The sequence below is a fragment of the Chiloscyllium plagiosum genome, unplaced genomic scaffold (genome assembly GCF_037043375.1).
Source record: "Chiloscyllium plagiosum isolate Xiang-an unplaced genomic scaffold, Cpla_swu_hap1 HiC_scaffold_32, whole genome shotgun sequence".
NCBI classification, from domain to species: domain Eukaryota; kingdom Metazoa; phylum Chordata; class Chondrichthyes; order Orectolobiformes; family Hemiscylliidae; genus Chiloscyllium; species Chiloscyllium plagiosum.
This window is the reverse complement of record NW_028270170.1, coordinates 34,260-54,764: the sequence shown is the minus strand read 5'-3', so window position 1 is coordinate 54,764 and position 20,505 is coordinate 34,260. Positions and strand designations below refer to the sequence as shown.

The 20,505-nt window shown below is 42.1% G+C and overlaps 1 protein-coding gene across 2 annotated transcripts in view; it reads right to left on the bottom strand.

Annotated features, from left to right (window-relative positions):
* Positions 1-20,505, bottom strand: part of naglu (N-acetylglucosaminidase, alpha) — a 58,528-nt gene that overhangs the window by 21,442 nt on the left and 16,581 nt on the right. For both annotated transcript variants that reach the window (XM_043721568.2, XM_087977671.1), the window contains exons 3-5: positions 18,656-18,802; positions 16,863-16,948; positions 5,399-5,655 (exon numbers count right to left, since the gene is read on the bottom strand). In XM_043721568.2, coding sequence (XP_043577503.2) covers positions 5,399-5,655; positions 16,863-16,948; positions 18,656-18,802 — 490 coding nt within the window. The remainder of the gene's footprint in view (positions 1-5,398; positions 5,656-16,862; positions 16,949-18,655; positions 18,803-20,505) is intronic.

Here is a 20,505-nt window from a genome sequence, read left to right as displayed (position 1 = left end):
AAAAAGATGGGGTACTGGGCTAATGGTCGGATACTTGGTAGTGTGGATGAGCAGAGGGATCTTGGTGTCCATGTACACAGATCTCTGAAAGTTGCCACCCAGGTAAATAGTGCGGTGAGGAAGGCATATGGCGTACTGGCTTTTATTGGTAGAGGAATTGAGTTCCGGAGTCCTGAGGTCATGATGCAGTTGTATAAGACTCTGGTGCGGCCGCATCTGGAATATTGTGTGCAGTTTTGGTCGCCATACTATAGGAAGGATGTGGAGGCACTGGAACGGGTGCAGAGGAGGTTTACCAGGATGTTGCCTGGTATGGAAGGAAGATCGTATGAGGAAAGACTGAGACACTTGGGGCTGTTTTCATTAGAGAAAAGAAGGTTTAGGGGTGACTTGATTGAGGTGTACAAGATGATTAGGAGGTTAGATAGGGTTGACAGTGTGAACCTTTTCCGCGTATGGAGTCGGGTATTACAAGGGGACATAGCTTTAAATTAAGGGGGGGTAGATATAGGACTGAAGTTAGGGGTAGGTTCTTCACTCAGCGAGTCGTAAGTTCATGGAATGCCCTGCCAGTAGCAGTGGTGGACTCTCCCTCTTTATGGGCATTTAAGCGGGCATTGGATAGGTATATGGAGGATAGTGGGTTAGTATAGGTTAGGTGGGCTTGGATCGGCGCAACATCGAGGGCCAAAGGGCCTGTACTGCGCTGTATTCTTCTTCTTCTTCTTCTTCTTCTATAGAGTGATCCAGGAGGTAATGCTGCAGGAGCCATGTTGCCTGCCTGGGGTGCCAGGTTCAGGATCTCTCATCTGGGCTGCAGAGGAACTTGGAATAGAAGGGGAAAAGATCTAATTGTCATGCATATATAGGTACCAGCACTACAGGTAGAACAGGAAACAAGGTTCTGTTCAGGAAATATGAGACAGTTCAGGGCTAAATTAAAAAGCAGAACCAAAACAAAAAAGGCAATAATTTCCAACTACTAAAGCGTTAACTAACTGGCACAGGGACAAGATTAAAGAGGTAAATGCATGGGTGAAAGCTCAGTGTGGGAGAGATGGATTCAATGTCATGGTTCATTGGCAGCAGTACCAGGGAAGGAGTGATCCGTTTGGATGGGACAGGCTCTACGTGAATCATACTGGGACCAGAGTCCTAGCAAATCATGTAACTAGGGTTATAGATAGGGCTTTAAACTAAATTATGAAGAGGGTGGGTTCAATTGCATAGGAAATAATAGCAAATATTCAGAAAATCATAATTGAAATAAGCAGAGTCAGCACAGCTTCATGAAAGGGAAATCATGTCTGACTAATTTATTAGAGTTTTTTTTTGAAGAAGTCTCAACCAGAGTGGATAGAGGGGAACCAAAAACTGTCATATTTAGACTTCCAGAAGGCATTTGACAAGATATCTCTCAAAAGGCTAAGTCATAAGAGCCCATAGTGTTGGAGGCAGTATATTGGCATCGTTAGAAAATTTAGGGTAAAAAAGAGAAAGTGGTGAAAATGGATTCTTGTTCAGGTTGGTGACATGTGACCAGTGGGGTTCCACAGGGATCAGTCCTCAGAGTGTAATTATTTACAATATATATTAAATGGCTTAGAGAAAGGAAGTGGATGTACTGTAGCCAAATTTGCAGATGAAAATAAAATAGGTGGAAAGGCAGATTGTGGGAGGGATGCAATCAGTTTAAGGTAGATATTGATAGGTTAAGTAAGTGGGTTAAAAGCTGGCAAAAGGAGCATAATGTTGGAAATTGTCAAGTTGTTCATTTTGGAAGGAAGAACAAAAGAACATAATATTTTTTAAAACTCAGAAAACCTACAGTAATCTACCACGCAAAGGGGTTTGAGGCCACTTACGTACAAAACACAAATCTAGGACACAGGTGCAGCAGGTAATCAGGCTAATGGAATGTTGCCCCTAAGGAGTATAAGAGTATGGAAATCTTACTACAACTGTACAAGGTGCTAGTGAGATCACATCTGGAGTACTGAGAGTAACAGTGAACAGAATGTTCACTGGGATGATCCCCACTTTGGAGGGACTGTCTTATTAGCAAAGGTTAAACAGGTTTGGATTCTACTCACTGGATTTTAGAAGAATAAGTGGTGGTCTCATTGAAACATGTAGGATTCATAAGAGTCTTGACAGGGTAAATACTGAGAGGATGTTTCCCCTAATGGAAGAGTCTAGGACCAAAGGGCATAGTCTTCGAATAAAAGGGTACTAATTTAGGACCAAGGTGAGGAGGAATTTCTTCTCTCAGAATTGTGTGTCTTTGGTACTCCTTGCCACAGAAAACTGTGGAGGCAGATATATTTAAAGCTGAGACAGATTACTGATCAGTAGGAGAATTAAGGATTATAGGGATAACATGACCAAGCATATAGGAGAGATTCGGATCATCCACTATTCTGTTAAATGATAGAACAGGCTCAAGGGGCCAAGTGACCTACTGCTGATCCTATTGTTTATGGTCCTATAGATTCAAGGAGTTGATGCAAGGGAATTAGAGAAATACAAACTTTACATTGTTGCTTAAAAATATGGGTCAGCCCAGCATTACAGACCAATAAATTTAACTTTGGTAGTGGGGCAACATTTAGAAACAATAATGTGGGATAAAATTAAAAGTCACTTGAAAAAGTCACATGAGTCAACATGGATTTGTTAAGGTAAATTAGTACCTAGTTAACTTGCTGGAGAGGTGATGAGCTAAAAGAGAGGGTCGATAAGGGGAAGGTTGTTGACGTATTATACACAAATGTCCAAAACCCATTTAGCATAATGCCACATGACAGATTGGAGAAGAAAAGATTATAAAAGGTGTTTAAAAGGATAGCAACAACATGGATATATAATTTTCTGGGGGTTAGGAAACAGAGAATAATGATTAATAGTTATTTTTCAGGCTTGAAGAGGTTTGTAATAGTGTTCGGCAGGTGTTTGTATTGGGACCCTTGTTTTTCCTGAAATATACAAAAAAATCTATATCGGCATGGATTGATTGGATGGAATTTCCTTATCTATGCTGTATATCCTATGTAAACCACTGAGTTACAAATCTGACCCTGAGGAGACTGAAATTCTTATGCTGCAAAAAAAAAAAGGCGGAGGTAAAATCTTATTGAAATTTTGAAGATTAAGATCTGTTGTTAAATGAATGCAATTAAATTCTAACTAAAAGACACAAATAAGAATAAAGGAAATCTGGCGTACTCAGCAGGTAGTACAGCATCTGCAGAGAGAAGTAGAATTAACCATTCAGGTTGATGACCATTCATCAAAATCGAGGAGACACAGAAATGAAAAAGGTTTGAGCAACAGATTGAGGGAAAAGGCAAGTAAGAATAAACTAGAAAGGTGTGTGATAGGGTGGCAAGTAGGAGAGACTGATTTTCATATTTTATGATACAAATGCCAAAAAAAGTGGTAAATACTTAAAAATAAAGAAACAAAAAGGTGTATCTAGATGAGGCATGATTGTCTGGATAGCAGTCTTCCAAATGTAAAGACAATGTGCATAGAGATGGTGCTGCTCCTTAGCTTGCATTGCATTTCATTGGCTTCAACCACAGTTCCAGTGTTATCGACTTTTATTTCAGGTTTTCAGGCATTTTGCTTATGTACTGCCATAGAGTAAAGCTCAGAATAGGGAAGGTGATCAAGTATTTCAAATTTGATAACCCTGGCCCTTTGCATATTCTGGCCAGGTGGGGTCAGAAGTGAAACACTGTTTTTAGCCTCATTCATCTTCATCTCATGCAGGCTTCCTGCCAGATGACATACATCACCCATGACATACATGGCGAATCTCCAATGAAAATGTAGAATAAATTACCCAGGACAACAGTAAAGGTTTTTGGTAAATTCTGTTTGTAACAGAATTGTGTGAACAAGGATACAAATGACTGAGTGGGTACTTTTCATATTTTGACAGATGCAGCATCATGGTCATTTTTTGGTTCCATGTACAGACAACTGAAGTAGTACAGGTAGCTCTCCTGCAATGCCATATTTGCATTCCAGTGAAAACCTCGCTTTGCAGAAAACCGCTAAATATGCTAACATTTCTCCCCGTGGCTGCATGAGTTTCCTCCGGGTGCTCCGGTTTCCTCCCACAATCCAAAAATATGCAGGTTAGGTGAATTGGCCATGCTAAATTGCTGAAGAGAAAATGAGGTCTGCAGATGCTGGAGATCAGAGATGGAAATGTGTTGCTGGAGAAGCGCAGCAGGTCAGGCAGCATCTAGGGAACAGGAGAATCGACGTTTCGGGCATTAGCCCTTCTTCAGAAGAAGGGCTAATGCCCGAAACGTCGATTCTCCTGTTCCCTAGATGCTGTCTGACCTGCTGCGCTTCTCCAGCAACACATTTCCATCCATGCTAAATTGCCCGTAGTGTTATGTGAAGGGGTAAATGTAGGAGTATGGGTCTGGGTGGTATACGCTTCGGTGGGTTGGTGTGGACTTGTTGGGCCGAAGGGCCTGTTTCCACACTGTAAGTAATCTAATAACTAATGGGTCTATGGGAAAAGTGGGACAGGGGCAGACCAGCAAATAAAAATCACTGACAATCACACAAAAATCACCCAAAAGTCTAAAACAAAGTATAGCACATCTTGAATGAAGGTTGAAATCATATACATCAACAGAACAAAATTTAACACAGTACGTTTAAAAAGTATAGTGCCGAAACAGATGGTCATCATAGTGCGTAAGGTAGACTCCCTCATTTGTGATAAGCGAGCTATATCACATATTCTCCCCTTACGCTCAAAACACTTGATAATATGCAGCTTCTCTTCAAACTTTACCTTTCCTTTGTGTTCACCTGCAATTTTATCACCAGGATGCTTCTTGCTAACATTCTTGTCACCATGTCTTCCATTTCTTCAAAGAAAGGGATATTCTAGGAGTACCGTACCTTTCACAGGAAGCTGCTCAATGTATCTCTCTCAGAAAGCTGCTCCCTGTACAGTACCTCTCAGAAAAAAAAAAACTGCTCTTTCGGCAACTGACATTGGCGCATGCACAAAACAACATGGAGACTTCGGTGTGGACATCGGCGCAGAACAAAGCATGTGAAACGATCTCTGCTGAAATCATGCTATTGCCAACAGAAGTAAGCATTCTTGAAACTCCCGTTCCTTAATTCCTCAGTGACGTTATAGGCAAATCACACCACTGTAAAACACGTTATCCAAGAACTACCTGTAGCTCTTTAATGAAGAAATAAATACAATTGCACAAAGTACAAGTCCATAAATGTATAGCATTTCTAAATCTTAGTAGAAACATCTTTAATATATATCAACAAGAGAAAGGTTAGTTGAATAATAGCTTACATTTGTAGGATAGACATTCTGAAGATATTATTTGGAAAATCTTACCTTGTGTCATTGACTTGAAGACTGCACTGCTGATAGTGGATAAATATTTAGGGTCAGAAGAGCTTGGGACCATTTCATTGAATATATCTGCACTGTAAATATGGTCAGTACCAAATTCTTTTGTTAGTTCAGACAGAAACATCATGCCAATTTGTTGAAAGAGTGGGGAGTTGGCATCCAACAGAAAAGAACAAGAGTAAGAACAGTTCAAATGTCCCCAGCTCCCTAGCCGAGTGATGTTTACTTTGGGAAACAATCTGAAAAATAAAAGAAAACATTTTTCAAAGAATAAGCTTTTACTGCAGCGTAAAGACATTTGAAACAAGGGGTCACCTTTCCTAATAGGGCTGTAATCTTGCATCGCAGATTACTTTTTCTGTATAAACAAAAACAGAATTTGCTGGGAAAATTCAGCAGATCTGGTAGCACCTGTAGAGAGAAAGCAGGATTAGCGTTTTGGGTCCAAGTGACACTTCTTCAGAACTGATTGCAGCCAGGAAAAATAGTACATACTCCTGCTGTTTCTCAGTTAATCCCTTCTTCCAAAAGCTTTTTTAAAATCATAAATCAACCACTTTCTTATGATGTCACTTTGGTTTGTATTCCCAATCAGCAAACCCATGAAACAGCAGCCGTTAAACTGGGACTCACTTCTCTCTGCTCAGTTGAAGCTGAAGAATGTAGCCTGACAAACTATAATTCTTGAATAAAACCTTACAAACTATAAACAAAAAAAGTACTTTTTCTCCTGTGCAATGAATTACCACAGTGCACCAAGTTTCCAGTAACATGAACCTAGAACATATAGAACATAGAACAATACAGCACAGAACAGGCCCTTCGGCCCACGATGTTGTGCCGAACATTTGTCCGAGCTTAAGCACCCATCCATGTACCCATCCAATTGCCGCTTAAAGGTCACCAATGATTCTGACTCTGCCACTCCCACAGGCAGCGCATTCCATGCCCCCACCACTCTCTGGGGAAAGAACCCACCCCTGACATCTCCCCTATACCTTCCACCCTTCACCTTAAATTTATGTCCCCTTGTAACACTCTGTTGTATCCGGGGAAAAAGTTTCTGACTGTCTACCCTATCTATTCCTCTGATCATCTTATAAACCTCTATCAAGTCACCCCTCATCCTTCGCCGTTCCAATGAGAAAGGGCCTAGCACTCTCAACCTATCCTCGTATGACCTATTCTCCATTCCAGGCAACATCCTGGTAAATCTTCTCTGCACCCTCTCCAAAGCTTCCACATCTTTCCTAAAGTGAGGCGACCAGAACTGCACATAGTACTCCAAATGTGGCCTAACCAAGGTCCTGTACAGCTGCAACATTACTTCACGACTCTTGAATTCAATCCCTCTGCTAATGAACGCTAATACACCATAGGCCTTCTTACAAGCTCTATCCACCTGAGTGGCAACTTTCAAAGATCTATGAACATAGACCCCAAGATCCCTCTGCTCCTCCACCTTACTAAGAACCCTATCGTTAACCCTGTATTCCGCATTCTTATTTGTCCTTCCAAAAATGGACAACCTCACACTTGACAGGGTTGAACTCCATCTGCCCTCCTCAGCCCAGCTCTGCATCATATCTAAGTTCCTTTGCAGCCGACAACAGCCCTCCTCACTATCCGCAACTCCACCAATCTTCGTATCATCTGCAAATTTACTGCCACCCTTCGACTCCCTCTTCCAAGTCATTAATAAAAGTTACAAACAGCAGAGGACCCAGAACTGATCCCTGCGGAACTCCACTTGTAACTGGGCTCCAGGCTGAATATTTACCATCTACCACCACTATCTGACTTCGACCAGTTAGCCAGTTTTCTATCCAACTGGCCAAATTTCCCTCTATCCCATGCCTCCTGACTTTCCGCATAAGCCTACCATGGGGAACCTTATCAAATGTCTTACTAAAATCCATGTACACTACATCCACTGCTCTACCCTCATCCACATGCTTGGTCACCTCCTCAAAGAATTCAATAAGACTTGTAAGGCAAGACCTACCCCTCACAAATCCGTGCTGGCTGTCCCTAATCAAGCAGTGTCTTTCCAGATACTCATAAATCCTATCCCTCAGTACCCTTTCCATTACTTTGCCTACCACTGAAGTAAGACTTACTGGCCTGTAATTTCCGGGGTTATCCCTATTCCCTTTTTTGTACAGGGGCACAACATTCGCCACTCTCCAGTCCCCTAGTACCACCCCGTTGACAGTGAAAACGAAAAGATCATTGCCAACGGCTCTGCAATTTCCTCTCTTGCTTCCCACATAATCCTAGGATTTTTCCTGTCAGGCCCGGGGGACTTGTCTATCCTCAAGTTTTTCAAAATGCCCAAAACATCTTCCTTCCTAACAAGTATCTCTTCTAGCTTACCAGTCCGTTTCACACTCTCCTCTTCAACAATACGGTCCCTCTCATTTGTAAATACTGAAGAAAAGTACTCATTCAAGACCTCTCCTATCTCTTCCGACTCAATACACAGTCTCCCACTACTGTCCTTGATCGGACCTACCCTCGTTCTCGTCATTCTCATGTTTCTCACATACGCATAAAAGGCCTTGGGGTTATCCTTGATCCTACCTGCCAAAGATTTTTCATGCCCTCTCTTAGCTCTCCTAATCCCTTTCTTCAGCTCCCTTCTGGCTATCCTGTATCCCTCCAATGCTCTGTCTGAACCTTGTTTCCTCAACCTTATGTAAGCCTCCTTCTTCCTCTTTACAAGACATTCAACCTCCCTCGTCAACCAAGGTTCCCTCACACGAACATCTCTTTCCTTCCTGACAGGTACATACATATCAAGGACACGTCGTATCTGTTCCTTGATAAAGTTCCACATTTCCACGACATCCTTCCCTGACAGCCTATGCTCCCAACTTATGCTCCACAGATCCTGTCTTACAGCATCATATTTACATGCATGAATCCAGACTGACTTTAGGTCTGCCTTCTCCCAATTGCTCATGTGAAGCAAACTGATATTTTCCCTTTGTAAATCCATGCTGACTCTAACTGTTTTCCCAAGTTGTCTACTATTAAATCTAATATAATGGACTCTAACATTTGCCCCAGGATCGATGTCAGACTAACCAGTCGATAATTCAATTTTATTTTTAAAATAGTAGGTTTACATTAACTAACTTCCAATCCATAGAAAATGTTCCAGAGTCTACAGAATTTTGAATGATGACCACCAATGCATCCACTTTTCTATGACCACTTCCTTAAGTACTCTGCAATGCAAATAATTGGACTCCAGAAGACTAAGATATTCTACAAGTTTTAGCAACAGGTGAAGTTAGGTGTTTCTTGTTGGTCATATGCAGCAGCAACATGACAGATACTCAACAGAAACTGGATGCTTCTGTCAACCCAAAATGACATTTGCCTATCACATAAATGAGTAACATGGTTTATGAATTTCAGTGCCAGTGTGTTGACAGTATATAGACTGCATGTACCAAAGAGTGGCAGATTATATCTAACAACAAATGCCTTTGACAGTTCACAGCAAATAAGATACTAGCCATACCGAACCAGCCTGCACTTGTAAAACACAGCGTCCAATATTAGATGTAATTCTGTATGCTGGATAATTCTGAGTGCACAAAGAATTATGCTAACAATGAATTTTGGATTGTCAGTCATTCCTGCAGTGTGGTACATTTGTGTTTACTGAAAGCTACATATTTTAAAATGCAAGGCCGGTGATCTGTGCTATCAGAACATACATGCACATTGCACCTGTTATAATTCAACAATGAATAAAACTCCAGCGTACAAGAGCAGAAATATATTGCTAAGACAATATAAAGCTGTCATCAGACTGCATTTGGAATGCGGAGTGATTTTGGGTCCTGTATTTAAGGATGGATGTGCTGGCCTTGAAGGGAGTTCAGAGGATGTTTATAGGAATAATCCCAGGCAAGAAGGGCTTGTTATGTGAGGAGCAGTTGAGGACTCTGGGGTGTGTACCCAATGGAATTTAGAAGGATTGGGTTGGTGGGGGGAGGGGATCTAATTGAAACTTACAAAATACTGAGACACCTAGATAGAGTGGATGTGAAAAAGAGTTTCTCCTAGTGGGAGAGACTAGACCTAAGGACACAGCCTCAGAGTAAAGGGACAATCCTTTAGAATTAAGATGGGGAAGAATTTCTTCAGGCAGCAGGTGGTTAATCTGTTTTTTTTAAATTCACTCCTAGGATGTGATCTCGCTGGGAGGCCAGCATTTATTGCCAATCCTTGGTTGCCTTTGAACGGAGTGGTTTGCTAGGCCATTTTAGAGGGCAGTTGAAAGTCAACTGTATTCTGTTGGTCTGAAGTCAGATGGAGGCCAGATCAAGTGAGCACAGCAGATTTCTTTCCCTGAAGAACATCAGTGAATCAGATGTGTTTTTCCAACAATTCACAATGGTTTCGTGGTCATCAGTAAATTCTTAATTCCAGATGTTTATTGAATTCAAATTCCACAGTCTGTCACGGCAGGATTTTAAACCCGGATCCCCAGAACATTATCTGAATTTCCTGATTAATAGTCCAGTGATAATGCCACTAGGCCTTCATTTCCCCAGGGAATTTGCAGACCTCATGCTACAGAAGGCAAGTCATTAAGTCTCTTTAAGACAGAGATAGATAAGTTCTTGAATGGTAAGGGAATCAAGGATTACAGAGAAAATATAAGACAACGGGGTTGAGAAACATATCAGCCATGATCGAATAGCGCAGCTGATTCAGTGGGCCAAATGGCTACTTCTGCTCCTATGTCTTATTTTCTTATGGGTTAACAAAAGAGTTGACAGCATGATACAAATATCTCAGCAAGAGGCCCAGCAATCACTGGTGGTTTATTTCTCAGGGCACCATCTTGACCAATCAGAGTCCACCTGCCTGGTTTAGAATTTTTTTTTTAAAAAGCTTGACCATTAACGGTTGGTCATCATTATTGGTGCATTCCATATACCAATGCCTCTGCTTGTTAACCAGTGCTGTCCTCTCATGCAATATAAATGTTGTCTCCCCTTAAATTGGTATTTCTTCAAATTTTCCTGACGATAGAGAGACTAAAGGATTCAACAATTATGTGTAAATAACATAGCAAGAAATCGGCAAGGTAAATTGTTGGGTGTTATATACTGCAAGGAGAATGGAATAGAGAAGTAGGACTTGTTTTACTGCAATTGTACATGGCATTGGTGAGACCATGGATTACCACGTACAGTTTTAGTCTCCTTATTTGAGAAAAAGATTTGCTTTAGAAAAAGTGCAGGGAAGGTTTATTTGTCTCACTCCTGGAATGAAGGGCTCATGTTTTTTTTTTAAAAAGATTAGATACCCTACAATGTGGAAACAGGCCATTTGGCCCAACAATTCCACACTGCAGCAATATTTACTATGGAAAAGGATATGGAAGATATAAAAAGTAGTGAAATAGATGATGACACCTTGCAAAATGTCCATATTACAGAGGAGGAAATTCTGGATGTCTTGAAATGCATAAAGGTGGATAAATCCCCAGGACCTGATCAGGTGTACCCTAGAACTCTGTGGGAAGCTAGAGAAGTGATTGTTGGGCCTCTTGCTGAGATATTTGTATCATCGATAGTCACAGGTGAGGTGCCAGAAGACTGGAGGTTGGCTAACGTGGTGCCACTCTTTAAGAAGGGTAGTAAGCACAAGCCAGGGAACTACAGACCAGAGAGCCTGACCTCGGTGGGGCAGGTTGTTGGAGGGAACCCTGAGGGACAGGATGTACATGTATTTGGAAAGGCAAGGACTGATTAGGGATAATCAACATGGCTTTGTGCATGAGAAATCATGTCTCACAAACTTGATTGAGTTCTTTGAAGTAACAAAGAGGATTGATGAGGGCAGAAAGGTAGATGTGATCTATATGGACTTCAGTAAGGCGTTCAACAAGGTTCCCCACAGGAAACTGGTTAGCAAGGTTAGATCTCACGGGATACAGGGAGAACTAGCCATGTAGATACAAAACTGGCTCAAAGGTAGAAGACAGAGGGTGGTGGTGGAGGGCGGTTTTTCAGAGTGGAGGCCTGTGACCAGTGGAGTGCCACAAGGGTCGGTGCTGGGTCCTCTACTTTTTGTCATTTACATAAATGATTTGGATGCGAACATAAGAAGTGCAGTTAGTAAGTTTGCAGATGACACCAAAATTAGAGGTGTAGTGGACAGCGAAGAAGGTTACCTCAGATTACAACAGGATCTTGATCAGGTGGGCCAATGGGCAGAGAAGTGGCAGATGGAGTTTAATTTAGATAAATGCAATGTGCTGCATTTTGGGAAAGCAAAACTTAGCAGGACTTATACGCTTAATGGGTAAGGTCCTAGAGAGTGTTGCTGAACAAAAAGACCTTGGAGTGCAGGTTCATATCTCCTTGAAAGCGGAGCCGCAGGTAGATAGGATAGTGAAGGCAGCGTTTGGTATGCTTTCTTTTATTGGTCAGAGTATTGAGTACAAGAGTTGGGAGGTCATGTTGTGGCTGTACAGGACATTGGTTAGGCCACTGTTGGAATATTGTGCGCAATTCTGGTCTCCTTCCTATTGGAAAGATGTTGTGAAACTTGAAAGGGCTCAGAAACGATTTACAAGGATGTTGCCAGGGTTGGAGGATTTGAGCTATAGGGAAAGGCTGAACAGGTTGGGGCTGTTTTCCCTGAAGCGTCGGATGGCTGAAGGCTGAGGGATGTCCTTATAGAGGTTTACAAAATTATGAGGGGCATGGATAGGATAAATAGACAAAATCTTTTCCCTGGGGTGGGAGAGTCCAGAACTAGAGGGCATAGGTTTAGAGTGAGAGGGGAAAGATATAAAAGAGACCTAAGGGGCAACGTTTTTACTCAGTGGGTGGTATGTGTATGGAATGAGCTAACAGAGGAAGTGGTAAAGGCTGGTACAATTGCAACATTTAAAAGGCATTTGGATGGGTATATGAATAGGAAGGGTTTGGAGGGATGGGCCGGGTGCTGACAGGTGGAACTGGATTGGGTTGGGATATCTGGTAAACCTGGACAAGGTGGACCGAAGGGTCTGTTTCCATGCTGTACATTTCTATGACTGAACCTCTGAAGAGTAACCGACTCAGACCCATTTCCCTCTGACTAATGCACCTAACACTATGGGCAATTTAGCATGGTCAATTGACCTAACCTGTACATCTTTGAACTGTGGGAGGAAACCCACACAGACACGGGAAGAATGTGCAAACTCTACACAAGACAGTCGGCCGAGGCCAATTTCGAACCTGGGTCCCTGGTGCTGTGAGGCAGCAGTGCTAACCACTGAGCCATCGTGACACCCTTCTTACCAAGGAAAGTTAGGTAGGTTAGTCTATATTCATCAATGAGAGGCAATCTTGTTAAAACATACAAGATTTGGGGATCAAATGTTAAGGAAAAGTACTGTTAATGAAGGACCCTGATCAGCATTGATGTACAGAGGGATCTTGGGGTTCAAGTCCACAGATCCCTGAAAGAGGCCACACAAGTACATAGGGTGGTAAAGAAGACATATGGTATGCTTGCCTTTATACGTCAGGGAACTGAGTACAAGAGTCAGGATGTCATGTTGCAGTTTTATAAGACTTTGGTTAGACATTATTGCATTAAATTCTGCTTGCCACATTACAGGAAGGGTGTGGAGGTTTTGGGGAGAGTACAGAAAGTGTTTACCAGGACCCAGCCTGGATTAGAGGGTATGAGCTTTAAGGAGAGGCTAGAAAAATTTGGAATGTTTTCTCTGGAACGGCAGAGGCCTGTTGAAGTCTAATATTATGAGATGCATAGATACGGTTGATGATCAGGATCTTTTTCCCCAGAATTGAAATGTCTAATACTAGGGGGTATGCATTTAAGAGAGAAGGGGGAATGTTCAAAGGAGATCTCAGAAGTAAATTTCTTTTTTAAAAACTACACGAAGTTGTGGAGTCTGGAACGTGATGCCAGGGCTAGTGATGGTGGAGGCAGATATGACAGAGCATTTAAAAGAACTTTTTGATAAGCACATGAAAATGCAAGGAATGGAGGGATATGGACCATGGGATTAGTCTAATTTGACGACATTATGGGCTAAAGAGCCCGTTCCTGCGCTGTACTGTTCTATGTTCTAAGATCATGAAAGGACTGGGTTGAATGGATATCTAGGAGAAAGTGAGGACTGCAGATGCTGGAGATCAATCAAGAGTGTAAGGCAGCATCCGAGAAGCAGAAGAATTGACGTTTCGGGCAAAAGCTCTTGACTCTGAATGGATATCTGGGGGGGACCTCTTTTTGGGAATGACTAGAACTAAGGTACATTGTCTAAGAATAAGAGGACTGGAGAGATTCTTTTTATCTCAGGAGAATCAAGTGTAGAATTGTCTACCCAGAAGGTAATTGAGGTAGGATCTTTAACATTTATTCAAGGTGGAGTTAGATTCTGGATAGATCAGCAAGTCAAAGATAATGGGATGCAGACTGGGAAGTGGAGTTTTATTTAATCACTCATTTTGGACATGGGTGTGGCTGGCTAGCCAACATTTATTGGCCTCCCCCCTAGTTGCCCTTGATCTACTCTCATGGTTTGCTAGGCCATTTCAGAGAGCAGCTGAGAGTCAACCACACTGCTGTAGGTCTGGAGTCACATGTAGGCTAGATCAGGTGAGGATGGTAGATTTCCTTCTCTAAAGAACAATCGTGACCCAGATGGATTTTTTCAATGATTGACAATGCTTTCATGATCATCAGTAGATTCTTAATTGCAGATTTTTAAAATTAAATTCAAAGCCATAATCAGGATTTGAACCTGTGTCCCCAGAACATTAGTCCAGGGATAATACCACTAGGCCATTGTGTCCCCTTAACTGAGACCATATCAAGATCAGCCATGATCTCATTGTAAAATGGAGCAGGCTCAAATGGTTAAATGACCTACTCCTGCTCCTAAGTTCCTACGTATCACTATGAAGCTTATCTAAATAATCAATCATTCATCAGATAATGTAGACTCAATTGCAAGCAAGAACAGGTTACAGACTAATCTGAAATAAAAACAAAGTGCTTGAAAAACTCAGGAGGTCTGGCAGCCTTTGTGCAGAGAGTACCAGCGTTAGCTTTGATTTTCTTTGCTGACTATTTTATGATTGCTGTTGTTGGCTTGAAGGGTAGATGCAAGTCATCAATAATTTGATTGTAGGTTTTCTAAAAAGAAATGCACTGAAAAACTTATGGTCCCTAGAGAAGGGAGGTCTCAAAACATGGTATTTTGCATGGAACAGAGGTTTTTCAATTTAGCTTGTTTTACAATACTGTTTGTACAGGTTAGCTTTAAATATGAGTTGAAAAGGCATAGGAAATATGTTAATTAACGTATTAAGTGTTTACTTGTATCCAGGTAGTGAACATTCACTGGGCATTAATTTGAGCTCTCTCTAAGTAAACAATAAATTCTAAACTATTTACTCTTTATTAGTTTTCATTCTTTCATTGAATGTGGGCATTGCTGGCTGGGCCAGCATTTATCGTTCTTTCCTAGTGGGCAGCACGGTGGCACAATGGTTAGCACTGCTGCCTCACAGCGCCAGATACCCGGGTTCAGTTCCCGCCTCAGGCGACTGACTGTGGAGTTTGCACGTTCTCCCAGTGTCTGCGTGGGTTTCCTCCGGGTGCTCCGGTTTCCTCCCACAGTCCAAAGATGTGCAGGTCAGGTGAATTGGCCATGCTACATTGCCCGTATTGTTAGGTAAGGGAAAAATGTAGGGGTATGGGTGGGTTGCGCTTTGGTGGGTCGGTGTACACATCATCCGCAAACTTGCTCACACAACCTTCTAGCCCCTCCTCCAGGTCATTTATAAAAATGACAAAACGGCAATGATCCCAAAACAGATCCTTGCGGAACACCGCTAGTAACTGCACTCCAAGATGAACCTTTACCATCAACTACTACCCTCTGTCTTCTTCCAGCCAGCCAATTCCTAATCCAAACCTCCAACTCACCCTCAATGCCATACCTCCGTATTTTTTGCAGTAGCCTGCCATGGGGAACCTTATCAAACGCCTTACTAAAATCCATATACACCACATCTACTGCTTTCCCCTCGTCCACCTCCTTAGTCACCTTCTCAAAGAATTCAATAAAGGTTTGAATTAGATTACCTACAGTGTGGAAACAGGCCCTTTGGCCCAACAAGTCCACACCGACCCGCCGAAGCATAACCCACCCAGACCCATTCTCCTACATTTACCACTTACCTAACACTACGGGCAATTTAGCGTGGCCAATTCACCTAACCTGCACATTTTTGGATTGTGGGAGGAAACCGGAGCACCCGGAGGAAACCCACGCAGTCACGGGGAGAATGTGCAAACTCCACACAGTCAGTCGCCTGAGGCGGGAATTGAACCCGGGTCTCTGGCGCTGTGAGGCTGCAGTGCTAACCACTGTGCCACCGTGCCGCCCACGGTTGTGAGGCACGACCTGCCCTTCACAAAACCATGCTGACTATCCTTGATCACATTATTCCTATCCAGATGTTCATAAATCCGATCCCTTACAATTCTCTCTAAGACTTTGGCCACAACAGAAGTGAGACTCACCGGCCTATAGTTACTAGGGTTACCCCTACGCCCCTTCTTGAACAAGGGAACCACATTTGCTATCCTCCAGTCTACTGGCACTATTCCTGTAGACAACGAGGACATAAAAATCAAGGCCAATGGTTCTGCAATCTCCTCCCTTGCTTCCCAGAGAATCCTAGGATAAATGCCATCAGGCCCAGGGGACTTATCTATTTTCACCCTTTCCAGAATTTCCAACACCTCTTCCCTACATACCTCAAAGCCGTCCATTCTAATTAATTGTGACTCAATATTCACATCGGCAACAATGTCCTGTTCCTGAGTGAATACCGACGAAAAGTATTCATTCAGTGTCTCCCCAATCTCTTCAGCCTCCACACGCAACTTCCCGCTACTTTGCTACCCTTCTCCCCTGTTTTCCATTTTGCCTCTGCTTCACCCATACCCCACATATTTTGTCACATAGCACTGGCTTCAGTCTTCGTCATTCACAGCTCCTAATTTCCCTATAATCTCTCTATGCACTGTCATTATCACCTCTTTATTGCTACCTTTACTTCTGGAGTCATGACTCAACCTTCTCTCAGCCAAGTATAAATACCTCCCTATTTCTCCTTTTTTTAAGCTTTGACAAAGGGTCAGTTAGAGTTGAAACGTCAGCTCTTTTCTCTACTTACAGATGCTGCCAGACTTGCTGAGATTTACCAGCATTTTCTCTTTGGTTTCAAATTCCAGCATCCACAGTAATTTGCTTTTTCTCTTTTTTGGTTTCATTTTAACAATTACTTTCTTCTTCTAGCACTTTTTCTCAAAATCATAGGAAACTAATTTAAAGCAAACATTTTTTTTTAAGAATAGGAACTGCAGTGAGTACCTTTTAATGACACCAGGGACAAATCCAGAGAAGGCAGGAAGGACTGGCAACATACCCAAAGATCTCATCCGCTGAAGAATCTGGTGCTGTATGTTGGAATAAGGAAAAACTCAAATTAGAAAAAGAGCAGAATTTTGCTCCAGTGATTATTAGTTAAAATTTAACAGAATGACTTCAGCAGACAACAAACAATCTATTTGTTGTGTAACATAGTGGTTACATGATACGCTAAATCTTAATATTAAAAGTAAACCCACTAATTAAAGCAGGAACAAAGGACTTATGCCAACCACAGAAGGATCATTTATCTTGTACAATTCCACCGCTTGGTGTGTTTTTTTTAATTATCTTGGGATATGTGGGCATTGCTGGCTGGCATCTCTAGTTATCCTTGAGAAGGTAGTGGTGAGCTACCTTCTTGAACCATTGCAGCCCATGTGCTATAGGTAGGTCCACAATACCATTAGGGAAGGAAACCCAGAACCGTGACCCAGTGACAAGGAAGAAACAGCGATAAAGTTTTAAATCAGGATGATGAGTTGCTTGGGAGAGAGACTTGCAAGTTGTGGTGCTCCAATGTATCCTGCTGCCCTTGCCATTCTAGATTGATGTATCGTGGGTTAGGAATGTGCTGTCTAAGGATCTTTGATGAATTTCTGCGGTGCATCTTGTAGATAGTACCCACTGATGTTACTGAGCATCAGTATTGTAGGGAATGAATCCTTGTGGATGTAGTCACAATCAAGTGGGCTGCTTTCTCTTAGATGATGTCAAGCTTCTTGTTGGAGCTGTACACATGCAAGGCTAGTGAGGAGTATTCCATCACACTCCTAACTTGTGCCTTGTAGATGATACACAAACTCTAGGGAGTCAGAAGATGAGTTACTCATTGCAGGATTCGTAGCCTCTTGCCCTGTTCTTGTAGCTACTGTATTGATATGGTGATTCCATCTCAGTTTCTGGTCAAAGACAACAACCCCAGAGTTGATATTGTGGGATTCAGTAATGATAACACCATTGACTATCAAGGGGTGATTGTTATATAGTCATGGCGTGAAGACAACTTGTCAGCCTTAATACTGTTCAGGTCTTGTTGTATTTGAACAATAGCTGAAGAGTTGCAAATAGCTCTGAACATTGGCAAACATCCACACTTTTAACTTGTTCTGTTTTAGAAGTTTTTTTGAATTTCTCATTGAAAACAAATGAAAAAATTTTTTTGCTCATTTCAGGCATATTTAGAGTAGATTAAACTGTCAAAATCTTCACAGATTTTTAAATATTTGAACATATGAGTGTTAGTGCTAAATATACAAGGCTTTAGATAACCTGTGTGATGGGAGCACCTTTTATGTGGATACAAAAGGTAAAAATATAGCATGGGAATGATAAATTTTAATGAAAGTAAATGTTATGTTATTAGGTAATATAGTGTTGGTATAATGAAAACCAGGGTTATATTAAAAAAGAAATTTTTGGCTGGACTGTGGCCTGTGAATCGTTCCAAGGTTAAATATGTTCTTCAGTATATCATTAAATCAAAATACATAATCTTAACTATTTCATACATTACTTGCTCTATGCGCTACCCCTAGTTGTTCAAATAAGGCCATAACTTGAGACAACAATTCATTAGAATTTAATAAATTTTGTACATATTAGACAGGGAACATGACAACTTGGGAGTGCTTTAATCGCTACAAGCTGAAACTTTTGGAAAAAATTGAAAGTTCTAACGTTGAAGGGTACAAAGATTCTAAGAACAGCAACATTTTAGTGATACTGATTGTTACCTGTAGACTCAATTGGCGTTTGTTCCAGGAGGCTGGCAATGGTCCTGCCCAGCTATGCATATTCCCCAAACGACTCCATGCAAGAAATGCAGGACCAACAACAAAGTTGTCTATCTCAGTATGATTGAAGCCCAATGAAAGGTATATCTAAAATGAAGTGAGAATCATTCATCACTGCTCTGAATAAACAGCAACTCTGGGCAATTGCAAAGTGACCAACTCTGATCCACTATTCATTAGCTGCTTTATTACAAACTCAAATCTTGCAAAGATCTCTAAAGGTAACAGCACATGTTCAATCATCAATACGGACATAGATAAGATAAAGATTTGGTGCAAGAGGGAATGAAGTTGATTGATAGATTAGATAAAAAGTATTGGGGTTGTTCTGGTGGAAGAAGAGTTAGAAATGGTGTACATTGGAGGGTTAACTTTTGTTCTTCACATATTATCAACTATAACTTGTTTATACAACTTGGACAGAAGAATGGCTAACCAATAGAAAGCAGGCAGTCAAAATAAATGGGCCTTTTTCTGGTTAGCAAAATACAAATAGTGGGGTGCCGAAGAGTTTGATCCTCAGGTCTCTAACTATTTATAATCTGTATTAATGATCTGGACGCAGGGATAGAAGAGATCAAAGCCAAATTTGCAAATGACATTAAAGTAAATTTCAATAAAGAAGGAAGAAATTTTCAAATAGATACGAATACATTAGGTAAATAGGCCAAATTTGACAGAGTAGTTTAACACAGGTAAGTGTGTGCTTATTCATTTTGGTTGGAGGAATCAAAAAGCAACTTATTATCCAAATGGAGAGAAACTTCAGAGTATTTGATGCAAAGGGATAGGGGTGTCCTCATGCATGAATGGCAGAAAATTAGTTTGCAAGTATAGCAGATAAGAAGGTCCAAATGGAATTTTGGCATTATTGCTAAAGGAACAGAGTATAAAAGTAAGGAAATATTGCGAGGAGAAAGTGAGGATAACAGATGCTGGAGATCAGAGCTGAAAATGTGTTGCTGGAAAAGCGCAGCAGGTCAGGCAGCATCCAAGGAGCAGGAGAATCGACGTTTCGGGCATGAGCCCTTCTTCAGGAATGAGGAAAGTGTCCAGCAGGCCAAGATAAAAGGTAGGGAGGAGGGACTTGGGGGAGGGGGCGTTGGAAATGCGATAGGTGGAAGGAGGTGAGGGTGATAGGCCGGAGTGGGGGTGGGGGCGGAGAGGTCAGGAAGAAGATTGCAGGTTAGGAAGTTGGTGCTGAGTTCGAGGGTTGGAACTGAGACAAGGTGGGGGGAGGGGAAATGAGGAAACTGGAGAAATCTGAGTTCATCCCTTGTGGTTGAAGGGTTCCTAGGCGGAAGATGAGGTGCTCTTCCTCCAGCCGTTGTGTTGCTATGGTCTGGCGATGGAGGAGTCCAAGGACCTGCATGTCCTTGGTGGAGTGGGAGGGGGAGTTGAAGTGTTGAGCCACGGGGTGGTTGGGTTGGTTGGTCCGTGTGTCCCAGAGGTGTTCTCTGAAACGTTCCGCAAGTAGGTGGCCTGTCTCCCCAATATAGAGGAGGTCACATCGGCTGCAGCGGATGCAGTAAATGATGTGTGTGGAGGTGCAGGTGAATTTGTGGCGGATATGGAAGTATCCCTTGGGGCCTTGGAGGGAAGTAAGGGGGGAGGTGTGGGCGCAATTTTGCATTTCTTGCGGTTGCAGGGGAAAGTGCCAGGAGTGGAGGTTGGGTTGGTGGGGGGTATGGACCTGACGAGGGAGTCACGGAGGGAGTGGTCTTTTTGGAACGCTGATAGGGGAGGGGAAATATATCCCTGGTGGTGGGGTCCGTTTGGAGGTGGCGGAA